This window comes from Centruroides sculpturatus, unplaced genomic scaffold (genome assembly GCF_000671375.1).
Source record: "Centruroides sculpturatus isolate CEXI.00-Female unplaced genomic scaffold, Cexi_2.0 scaffold1335, whole genome shotgun sequence".
In the NCBI taxonomy this organism is placed as follows: Eukaryota; Metazoa; Arthropoda; class Arachnida; order Scorpiones; family Buthidae; genus Centruroides; species Centruroides sculpturatus.
In genome coordinates, this window is record NW_019385503.1 from 39,045 (window position 1) to 52,201 (window position 13,157).

A 13,157-nucleotide genomic window follows, 5' to 3' on the forward strand; every position below is an offset into this window, starting at 1 on the left:
TTTCTAGAAACAATTCTTGGTAGATAATCTTTCTCTGGGCAGGTGGCCTGCAAAGAGCTTTGTAAATTTTTGCCTACTCTAAATCATTTCCATAAGTTATTAATTACTTTATTTGTTCTTTCAATTTCTTTGAAAAATCAAAGTTGGCAAAAATTTATATCACTAACCTAGATTTTTAGTGAGTTAAGCTTCATCTAATCAGCTTTTTGTTATGATAATGATGATATATGTTGGACTCAACATCAAAGAATCTACAATTTTATGGTCTGTTGTACAATAGATGAATTTATCTGTTTAATTAGAAACATATTATGTTTATTATTTCTTATAAGTAGAAAACTTCTGGCTATCTGAAATTTTGAAGACCAAGATATTAAAATTTTCATTATTATTACTTTTAGGCTTTCCAGCCCATTTTCAGGAGGTTTCAAGGCAACAGTAACAGAAAATGTAATTTGGATTCTAAAGCCATATCATAAACCAAAACAAACCAGGTTTACGATATTCAGTGTTAGAATCCAAATTGTGTGCATCTTGTTCTCCCAGAAAACAGATAGCAATTGTTTGAGGAATTTGGAAAAATAAATTTGTGTGGATCTTAAGTATAATTTCACAGTTCTAATTTCTTTGTTATTCAAGACAGTACTGTAATTATAATAAAATAAAAACTGACATTATACTGTATAATAATGTAATTTATAAAACTTTATTTATGATGAAAAATCTAAAGCTTTTAAAAAATTTTAAAAACTATTTATTAAGAATATTAGGAAAATAATAGCTAGTTAATCTATTATTAAATTAAAATATATCCTGTATTATTATTATACATATAAGGGCATGCTCCTATTTGTGTGGACATATGGTAACTTTATGTAACAGATTATATTTGTATCATTTCATAATAAAAATAATAATCTGAACTGGTCATAATGATTTATGCATAATTTTTGTGAAAGAAATGATATTATAATATAAAATTATGAAAAATTAGATAAAATTCTATGTTTTATATTCAGATTATATCAAGGAAAGAACTTTAGAAAAAAAAGTAAAAATAAAACAAAGTGATGAAGGTGCAAGAAAAAGATTTTTGAAAGGTCAAACAGTTAGAATGGCAATATTAGAACATGATGAAGAAGAATTTGAGGAACATTCATGTTACGGTCAATCAGTTAAGCGTCGGATTTGTTTATATTTGTCAAGGTATGAAAACATTTTTACTTCTAATATAACTTTTTAATTTATGAAATGACTTTCTGATTCTGTCCATAATCTCTTCATAACATGCAAGTGATATTTACATATGTTACTTTCACATGGGATTTTTCTTGAATATATTTTTCAGAGTTTTTGCAGATTAGGAATATTTAATTTTGAATAAAGTATGTTTGTTGTAGCAAGAGTTTGACAAAGATCTTTGTAATATTTATAATTATTTTTTTTAACACTTTTTTAATAACACTGCCTAAGAAGTGCTGTTAAAGCAATCCTGGCAAAAGAGGTTGTCTTAAGGTGTTATTTGAGAAAGCCTGAAATTATGCCATATGTTGAGCTAAAAATAAAAATGTAAAATTAGTTAATGTTTCTTTTATATATAGATTATACATCTCTCAGCCATGGCTTGTTTTTAACTAATGTAAAACATCATATTTCTAATTGTGTAATATCTAAAATATAAAATAGGTTCTGATTATAAATTAACAAATATAAAATAAAAATTATAAATTTTTTTTTTTTTTTTTTTTTGTGATTTAATCCATTTTTTAAGATGATAAATTATTACTCAATTTTGGATTTTAGGTCTGGAGTATTGATCTCATGAGCATAAGCAATAAATGCTGATAACAATTACAATAAAATAATAATAAAGTATTATACTGACAAATTTGAGAATTTTTTAGGCAAACTGACTTTTATTAAAAATGTAGGAAGACAAATTTTTATTCTGTCATATAGAATATAAATTATTTTCATGGAACAGTGACAGCATAATTCATATAATGCACTTTAATTTCTTCACATGGACATAGTATACAACTGATAACTATAAAATAACTTAACTCCAAAACTAACAAAATAACAAAAAAATGAATAAAATAACTGAATTAAATGACTAGATGCATAATATAATTGGCTGAGAGCAACAGCAATGAGAATTTAATGAAATATATTTGAAAATTTGAATCTTTCATCATTTAGTGGATTGAAATAATTTGAAATTATAATATAGAATTGTTATACTGTTCTCAGACCTCATAATCACTCTTCATATTTGTATAAAATTTAAAGATTTCATTTTTTATATTTAATTATTAACAAAATATTATTTTTTGTAAAAAAAAAATAATTTTAATAAAGAGTATAATTCTAAACAAGAAATTAAAATTTTACAATTTTTAAATTTGTTTTTTAATATCATAATATAATTTCTTTTTGTGATCTGAAAAGTTATAAAAAAAAAATTATGAAAATTATTATATTAACAAATAAAATAAATTTTAATTTCCATTGTTGCAATGGAAGTTTTACAATTAAGGATAATGTCAGATGAGTATGATTTCATGTCTGTCAAAAGCGACAGACATCACAGGATTGCAAAAACATGGGAGCAGTCAGATGGACGTGGACACAAAAAATTACGTTGTTTGGCATAGATGGGTTGCTGGATCATGCATGATGATCTTATAACTGAGTGTGATCATTGTGCACTGGGAGATGCACTCAAAGCCTATGGTCATGAAAAATGATGGATATGATAACATTGTTTCAAGGAAATACTGGGTCAGTGTCGTTCCTGCTGAAAGGTGTACGGTATCTGTATATTGTAAAAAATGCACATTGATATAAGTAAAATGATCATGCAAATTAGTGAGGGGCTAGAATTGAGAGAAACTTCATTTGAACTTTATGAAAACAGAAATAAGAAAAAGGAAGACAGGTTACAATCAAAAGGAGTACCCAATATTGCTTATGTTTTTTTTGGTTTGTTTGTTTTTAAATACTTCTGTATGTAATAAAAACACAGCACATCTACGAGATTTGTGTTGACATATAAGCATAAAAAATAAAGCTGACTACTAATGTGCTTCGTGAAAAAAGCACTCCTCTGACCACCGACTTCGCCACTGTGAATTTTTACATTTATGAATAAAAAAAAATGGCATCCATGCATTTTCACACTCATCTGATATTAGCCTTAGGATGACATATATAACATTTGAAGCACTCAGATGACAATAAAATTAACAAGCACTGTCATTTGATAATTTTCAACAGATAATATATTATTCACAGTAGTTGGCACAATTTAACATCATTTAGTGATGAAGAATAATAAATATTTGAATAATATTTATATATTGATCAATATATAATTGTCAAATTACATATGCCTAANACCCTAAAGGAGTTCTACCTATATACCAAGTCTCATCCTGAAGTGAATTTCCCAGGTCATGCCCTCCCCTTGTTAGATTAGAATAGAGTTTAATTTTAAGTTAAAGGACTACCTCATCATTGTTCTAACAGGAGTGCATGTGGATTTATACTGAACAAGTGGAAAAAACTTTTTGATACATGATAAAATTCATTAAACGTGTGTATCATTGTTAGTTTATGAGTAATTAATTTTAAAGTTATATACTTATTTTATGGACACCCATAGCAGGGATGGCAAACCTTTAAACATGTTTATGAATGCCAAAGTTTTAGACTTTAAATAACTATGCTTAAGTAAATAAAATGAATATGCTTTAATTAGAACAAATGTAAGGAAGCTGATTGAAAAAACAGTGATAAACCAAAATCATATTATATATTATGTGCCAGTTGATTTCTCAGACATATCCCTTTGGACATGTGTGCCATAGGTTCATCACCCCTGCCCTTTAGTATCTGATCAATATCTACATTTCTATAAAATCACTATAACCTTTGTTTAAAATTTTTTCAACATTATTCCAAATAATGTAATGAAATGTAACACAATTTAATTAGTATATATAATATTTAATCAAATTGATGAGCCTGACAAAATTTTATATAAATTTTAGAAAAGATTCTTTACTTCATTTCTGTTNGTATATAGATTTATCCTATTGAATGATTACTTTGCCTCATCAATAATTCATCAAATTGTTACAAATACATATAAAGAATATTTGATGAGTATGGAAGATGTACTTGAATGTACTGGAGAAGTTGAAAAAATGTCTTGTGATCTTACTGAAGTTGAACTAGAAGATGAAAAAGATGATACTCGGGTAAAAAACTTTTAAAATGATTTATTATATTGTAGGTCTAATTAAATATTCTTAATTTTTTGGAAGTATTTAATAATGAATTTCAGATCAAAGAAAGAATTTAATATTTATAATTAAGGATAAAAAAAAATCAAAATTAAATTGAAATTGTCAACAGAAAACACAAAAGATCTGGAAAAACAAACATGTTTTTTAAAACAAATAGTTATTTATTTTAAATGTAATGCCATCAAGACAATATGAATTTTTTAAAGTTATGACTATGAGTTGATCTGAATTATAATTTAATTGAAATTTATATAATGCTATATTGAAATCTTTAAAAATCTGTTTATATAATTTATTATATTAATACTTTTGCTGCCACCACTGAAAGAAAAAGTTGCATTGAATATGCCAATTTATTTGTTTTTCATAAAATAAATCACTTCTAGTTAATACACTTCTAGCACCAAGGGGATGAAGATCTGGGACTACTTGGAGGTATTGCCCGGATGTGAAATGAAGAGAAAAGTAATATTTAGAGAAGAGGCAAAGGTGAAGTATAAAAAAAGATAGGAAAGGAGATGAAGGAGAAAGGCTCATGGGCATCAGCATCATTTTATTTATCAAAACCAACAAAATGTAACAAAAGATTGAGTACAGTGTGGTAACATGAATACAGAATTTGTGTACAAAGCCCACTACCACTAGTGGGTACAGATAAACAGGAAACAAACAGTGTATACAAGTTTATAATAATTATTATAATTATAATAATACAAAATAATTAATATGACATGTAATATGTATTAAACATTTTTTAAAATGAAATTATTTATTATAATAAAATTTTAATATTTATATATTAAAAATACTTATTTTAAAAAAATTTTAGAAAAAAAAAAATAATAATAATAATAAAGACCAAGATTTGAACCCTGAACAATATGGTGATAGCCAAGAACACTATTGACCGAGCTGCTCAGCAGCTGCTGACCTAGTGAAACTTATTAGTACTTAAGCTGAGCTTGAATTTTTAAAGGTCTTTTTCTCAAAAATTGGCTGGCCATTCCACTTTCTTGTTTTGAGGGTTGAATACCCTAAAGGAGTTCTACCTATATACCAAGTCTCATCCTGAAGTGAATTTCCCAGGTCATGCCCTCCCCTTGTTAGATTAGAATAGAGTTTAATTTTAAGTTAAAGGACTACCTCATCATTGTTCTAACAGGAGTGCATGTGGATTTATACTGAACAAGTGGAAAAAACTTTTTGATACATGATAAAATTCATTAAACGTGTGTATCATTGTTAGTTTATGAGTAATTAATTTTAAAGTTATATACTTATTTTATGGACACCCATAGCAGGGATGGCAAACCTTTAAACATGTTTATGAATGCCAAAGTTTTAGACTTTAAATAACTATGCTTAAGTAAATAAAATGAATATGCTTTAATTAGAACAAATGTAAGGAAGCTGATTGAAAAAACAGTGATAAACCAAAATCATATTATATATTATGTGCCAGTTGATTTCTCAGACATATCCCTTTGGACATGTGTGCCATAGGTTCATCACCCCTGCCCTTTAGTATCTGATCAATATCTACATTTCTATAAAATCACTATAACCTTTGTTTAAAATTTTTTCAACATTATTCCAAATAATGTAATGAAATGTAACACAATTTAATTAGTATATATAATATTTAATCAAATTGATGAGCCTGACAAAATTTTATATAAATTTTAGAAAAGATTCTTTACTTCATTTCTGTTTCTCTAAAGAGAAATATGCAGATTGTTTTGGATAAGAATTATAAATAAATTTTAAGTTTAGACATTTTAAATGCTAAAATATTATATTATTATTTTAAACTAAACATTATATTTATTTTACTTTTAGGAAAATGAACCTTCTAGCAGGAATAATGCCTTATTTTCTATTTTGCTAAAGTTAGAAACTATGGATAGTAAAAAATTTGAAACAGAACCAGAAGAAATAGATTTTATACAGTGTATAGACAGAATTTATGAAATCAGTAGAAAAAAGATTTATGAACATAAATTCTTTTCTAATGATCCCTTATTTGATTATTTTGTGAGGTTTGTAAATGTATTAATTATAACTTTTTATAGAAGTACAAGAAAATTTTGATAATTTTATATGAAATTAAAATATATAGTAGAGTTAAAAATAAACTGAATTTTTAATGTTGCCTAACAATGACTGTAAATGCAAGCATATATGTGGTGGAACATTTTCTTAGTCATATCAATACTTCTCTGATATGCAGTGGATGCATATATTTGGATAGATTACAACAAAAAACAATGTCAAAGTACACAATGTTCAATGTTAACTCAGGACATTCTTCAATATTTTAATTCTTGAAGTTAGACTATTTACAAAAATATAATAATATTTTCGAGTCTATCATTAAATCCTTTTACACAAACCACAGAAGACACAGTTACATTGGTTAGAAGATAAAACTTCTTTAAAAGACAAATAATAAAAGGTAAAAATTCACAATTAGAAATGATCAAACGCCAGCCTTTTATTGTAGGATCTGACGTTTTTAACATTAAAAACTTAAGAATCTTCTCACCAACTATCAAGTCCTTTTCCAAATTTTATAACTGGTTCATCCCTCTAGTGGTAGTTACGAGTCTATCATCTTCATTTGCATAAGTTCACAATGTTCAATGTTGACTCAGGACATTCTTCAATATTTTAATTCTTGAAGTTAGACTATTTACAAAAATATATTAATATTTTCGAGTCTATCATTAAATCCTTTTACACAAACCACAGAAGACACAGTTACATTGGTTAGAAGATAAAACTTCTTTAAAAGACAAATAATAAAAGGTAAAAATTCACAATTAAAAATGATCAAACGCCAGCCTTTTATTGTAGGATCTGACGTTTTTAACATTAAAAACTTAAGAATCTTCTCACCAACTATCAAGTCCTTTTCCAAATTTTATAACTGGTTCATCCATCTAGTGGTAGTTACGAGTCTATCATCTTCATTTGCATAAGTTCACAATGTTCAATGTTAACTCAGGACATTCTTCAATATTCAATATTCAATATTGTGTAAAAGGATTTAATGATAGACTCGAAAATATTATTATATATTTGTAAATAGTCTAACTTCAAGAATTAAAATATTGAAGAATGTCCTGAGTTAACATTGAACATTGTGAACTTATGCAAATGAAGATGATAGACTCGTAACTACCACTAGAGGGATGAACCAGTTATAAAATTTGGAAAAGGACTTGATAGTTGGTGAGAAGATTCTTAAGTTTTTAATGTTAAAAACGTCAGATCCTATAATAAAAGGCTGGCGTTTGATCATTTCTAATTGTGAATTTTTACCTTTTATTATTTGTCTTTTAAAGAAGTTTTATCTTCTAACCAATGTAACTGTGTCTTCTGTGGTTTGTGTAAAAGGATTTAATGATAGACTCGAAAATATTATTATATTTTTGTAAATAGTCTAACTTCAAGAATTACAATGTCAAAGTAAATAGTGTGAGAACATCTACTGTTGGAATTCTGAAATGACACATTACAAGCAGTGAAGCAATATTAAATTTTGTATTAAACTTTGTAAACAGTTTACAAAAACATTTAATCTGCTTAAAGAAGCATATGGCATGTCAAGTATACAAGTGTAATGGCACATAAAGCAACAGAGGACTATCTCCATCCAAGTAGATCAGTTACGGCAAAAAACAAAGAAATGATTACTTGAGTTTATGAAGCAATGAAAAATGACTGTAAACAATCAGCAGATGATCTGGTTAATGTTCTAAAAATTTTGCATGGCTCTGTACAAGTTTTTCATAATGACTTGAAAAATCTATTGCCTATTGTTCTGTTGTTTTTATGTAGTTAAAGGATGAGCAATGGGAAGGCAAGAATAAGTTCTTGCCTTCCCATTACTCATCTGTTCATCAACAGAAAACTGATGACACAGTTGCTAGAGATCCCAATATTCTAAACAGAGTAATTACTGATGGTAAAACCTGGTATTTTTTATTTATGGAGAAAACAGGTTTTATTGACATGGAAATCAGTCTTTTCATCATGGCAGAAAAAATTTCATTTTGACAGATCCAAGGAAGAAGATAATGCTTATAGTTTTTTTTGTATGAAAGATCTAATACAGGGGTGTCCAACCCACGGCCCACGGGCCGAATGCGGCCCAAGGCAAGTTCCAATGCAGCCCAATAAACGTGTAAACAAAGCCGACAAATGCTTTAATTTTTTATTATTTATTTATTTCAACGGCATAAACTCAAAAAAAAGTTTCACAAAGCCGTAAACCTTTATTCATATTTTATTTTTGAGTGGAAAGAAAATATTTTCAAACACTGTACTTGGAGATGTGTGAATGCGAAAGGATTACTAAATAAAGCTGGAGTTGTGACTCAAAGGATTATAGACCCAAATTTGGAAAAAGGAGGGAAAGATGAGAAAGGACAAAAGATGTAGTAGTGAGAAAGGTTAAATAGATCTTCTGTTCAGCAAATATGGACCCGTAATTTTTCAACTTTTTATACTTCTTTATCTTTTGTCCTTTGTCTCTTTATCCCGCACTTGGGTCTATAATCCTTTGATTCACAACTCCAGCTTTATTTAGTATTTCTTCCAACGTTGCAAGATTTGGCTACATTGGGCCAAATGTGGCTACTTTTTTTTGTTTGACGTAAAAAATATCATTTGGCGCTTTGGCTACTTTTTCGGCTACATATTATTTATAATTATATTAATTGAATAAAAATGCACTTTAAAATGGTGTTTCGTCGCTTTTTATTAATTAGAGACCCAAATAAAACAAGTAATTGCGTTTTTCAAATAAATTTTCATTTGTCTCTTTTATAATAAATGAATTTATCTATTTCTAAGTAAAAATTGTAGGTGTCTGTAGAAGTAATTTTTTAAAATATCCTTTTTCTTGATAAAGTTTTAATACTTATTATTATAATCTAGACATGTTAATTTTTTAATATACTTGTATATTGGGCCACAAGTATATATTATATATATTTGATTTGTGGCCCAAAACTCCCTGACTTCTTCCAATGCGGCCCAGAGAAACAAAAAGGTTGGACACCCCTGATCTAATACATTATGAATTTGTTCCTAATGATTGACTTATTAATAAACAGTTCTACATTGATACTCTTTCTAATCTTTATTATGTAGCAAAACAAAATCAGTCTCAACTTTGAAAAATAAAATGTTGGATTTGCCATCATGGCAATACCCTGGAATATCCCACCCTCTTAGCTAATGAATATCTTGCCTAACACCATAAGCCTGTACTTCCATAGCCTCCTTAATTACCAGACTTTGCTTGCACTGACTTTATTGTCTTTACCAAAATGAAATTTCTAGTGAAGAGCTGCAGATTTAAATCAGAAGTAAAAAAAGTGCTCTGACAATTGCATGAAAAATTGATTGCAAGATTTTCTGAAGTAAAATCATTGAAAGAGTGTAACTGCAGGGTTACTTATTTTAAAGATAGTTTTAATTTTAATTATTAAATATAAAAATTATCTACTATTTTATTAATTAATTTTTTTTATTGTTATGTTATTGATTTGATATAAAGAAGTTCAGCAAGTTAAATGCATGTTTGTAGTCTTAACAAAAGTATTTTATATATATAAGGATGTTGGTTTGCTATACACTCCTAGGCTGTTCAACCAATTGCTACAAAACTCAACAGTTACATTTACCTACTTCTAACTTAGGTAATGCCATACAACCAACCCCAAAATATCTATTAAATTTCTGTAAATCAATTAATTAATATCTACATTCAATTTGCTTATTTACACATAGCACCATGCTATTGGCAAAAAATGTAACAAAATAATAAACTAAATATAATTCTTACAAAAAAGGATATAATTTCAAAAAAACAAATATATTATTTAATTAATTACTATGACAATGATATAGCACAAAATAGAGGCACTATATCCTTACTGCTACAGGTAGCATATAGCACTTGCCACTCAGATTTTTTCATTTCTATATGGTACTTTCTTAATAAGTGCTCTATGGTAACTGAGTAGATAAAACCACTGAACACTGTTAGTTTGTCATGGGTTTGAACATGGTCAATGGGCTGAGCATGTAGTTTTTCAGGTTTTCTCTATGTTAGCAACACACAAATAGGATCCAGCTTCCCTTAAAAGTCTTCCTGGAATGCATCCTCTCAGCAGATCGCTGATGTGTCGTGTTGCTGTAACCAAATAAACCAAACTAATTCTAATGAGTGATTATTTATTGTAACTCAATAAATTTTCTTGACGCCAAAAGAGACGCTTTCCTGTGATCCAATTTGAATATCGTAATTGATGGCCAAAAGAGGAAGTTGCTGCCTAATTCTCCCCAATGCAAGAAGTTGCCACCCAGTCTATAATGGCAGTTGTCGCCTGTTTAACCATGGATATAGAACCCTGTGTTACCCTACAGGAACATCAATTATTATCTTTTGCTGCTAATGGATTATCATCTCCTCTGGTTCTCCTCTGTCTCCCGAGTCTATCCGCCCAAGAACGAGACCAACTCCTGTCTTGGATCGAACTTTCCCTACCTTTGAGCTGTTCTTGATGGACTCTGAACTTTTCAATGAAAGATTGAATGATCATCTCATCTATAAGTGTCTCCTAAACCTCCAGGTATCTGTAAGAACATGCAATGTCACTCTCATATCCAATGTCTAATTGTCTTGCTACTGTTAGTCTGTAGATCTAGTACGAAAAATAAACGGGTATTTGTTTTGTTAATCTAGTCTCTGAGTGTCTTGCTTCCAATGCTGTCTCACTCACCTCCATCCGAATCTGATCACGCCATGCGTGACTGCTTGCGTGACCTACTTCCTAACCCAAAGGAACTCGCCGTTGCGGCTTCCATGTCACACGAGACACAGTGGTGTCAGTTCTGACTAAATAATCTAATATTCTTAATCTTTGCTGTTATTTTTTCTCTGAGCAATGCTGTGCTCATCTGCTAGTTATTAAATAAATGCTTAATAAAAATAATTTTGTAATATTATACTGCTTTAATAATAATATTTTAATGATAACACCAATATTAGTAATAACAATATTTATTTTTAGACCTACAATTAACTCTATAAAAGAAAAAAGAACTATTGGTGGAGGTCCAAATTTAGGAACAATGTTTGATGAAGATGCAGTTCTTAAATCATATTTTGAAAAAATTAAGGTAATTTATAGTATGTCTCATATAACTACTATATAAATTATTATATCAAAAAATATGAGGCTCACAATAGTTTGTTTATGCAAAACATCATAAGTTGTACAAAAATCTCAATATTTATTTAAGAGTTTAGTAAAAGCTAACCTGATTTTCTGCATTGGATAAAAAAGTGACAGTCAAAATTAGGCTATTTTAGAAATTTTAAAGATTAATTAAATTACTAAAATAAACAAAATGTTTAAAACATTAAAAACTAAGAGTTTATTGAGTAATTATGAAAAAATTCTAATTATTTTTAAATGAATTAATTATTTTAATTAATTCATTTAAAATTAATTAATTATAAATGAATTTAATATCTGGAGAATAGTGAAAAGCTTTTTGAAGACTCAAATTAAAAAATATTCTATTTATGATTAAATCATTAATACATTTACATATAAAATAAAATTTTGACAATGTGAATTAATAATTAAAAAGAAATAATAAAATTTGTATCAGTGTAAATAATAGCTTAAGGTTTCCTGATATAAATTTGATACAATATTTTTATGATATCCTTTAACTAAAATGCCAAATGTATAATGGAAATCTTAAAGCATTTTTTGCTCTGACATGTATTTCAATACTTTTTAACATTATTAATAATATACATAATTAAATTATGTATATTATTTATTTTAAAATGAGCAATGTATAACTCTAAAATAAACTCAATTTCTCTTTTACTGTTTGTTATACACTGTATTATATTTTTTAACTTATGATGATTTGATTGATTCTTTTATTAGCCAAAATTTCAGATATGTTATAAGATTTTAATATAAATTTAATGAAAGTTTATTTTTGTAAGCAAATTACAATCTAAAATTTTATTTAAAACTTAGGGCTGTATTACAGAAGGTTTTAGAAAAGTACATTCTTATGCATCTTCACTATGTGATGTAAAAGAATTTCACTTAGAGAATATAAATGCTAATTTAAGAAATATCTTAGAAAAAACAATAGGTAATGTAATATTTCATGTTTCTTTAATGTTGATACAAAGTATAATAGCTTGCAAATAAGGATATATGATTATTAATGTATTTTTGAACAAAAATTAATATACAAGAATCATAAGTACCTTTTTGATATTAATATATTCATTAATATTGTGAATATTGGATTCATTAATATGTTTTACAGTGGTGTTTCTTACTTGAAATTTAATTCATTTCAGGGGGCTATTTGAACTCTGAATTGTTCAAAGTCCGAATCACTTTTCCCATTAGAAATAATGTAAAGCAAATTAATCCATTCCCAGACCCTGAACAATACTCATTTTGATTAAGTTAAATAACAACTACATATAAATTAAGCTAAAAACAACACAATTAAATGTTTTAAATAGTAAATTAAAACAAGAAAACAATAAATAAAATACATAAATATTATGTAATAAAATGAAAATTGCATTTACTGTACCTTAGAGAGGAGTGTTGATGTCTTGTTTCTGAAGATTATTAAGCAACTGCTTGGCTTTCTCACAAATAATCCTTTTGGAGGTGTTATCACCAGCCAATTGCTTCTCATTTATCCATACTAGGAAGAGTTTTTCCATCTCAATAACATATGATCTCCTGGCAATCATTGTCACACCTTTAGCCG

The 13,157-nt window shown here is 27.6% G+C and overlaps 1 protein-coding gene across 1 annotated transcript in view; it reads left to right on the top strand.

The window, feature by feature from the left end:
• Window positions 1-12,589, top strand: part of LOC111639620 (dynein heavy chain 6, axonemal-like) — a 37,647-nt gene extending 25,058 nt beyond the window's left edge. The window contains exons 7-11 of the mRNA XM_023385517.1: window positions 1,020-1,206; window positions 4,091-4,265; window positions 6,153-6,352; window positions 11,402-11,510; window positions 12,395-12,589. Coding sequence (XP_023241285.1) covers window positions 1,020-1,206; window positions 4,091-4,265; window positions 6,153-6,352; window positions 11,402-11,510; window positions 12,395-12,574 — 851 coding nt within the window. The 3' untranslated portion in view covers window positions 12,575-12,589. The remainder of the gene's footprint in view (window positions 1-1,019; window positions 1,207-4,090; window positions 4,266-6,152; window positions 6,353-11,401; window positions 11,511-12,394) is intronic.
• The last annotated feature ends 568 nt before the right edge of the window (window positions 12,590-13,157 follow it).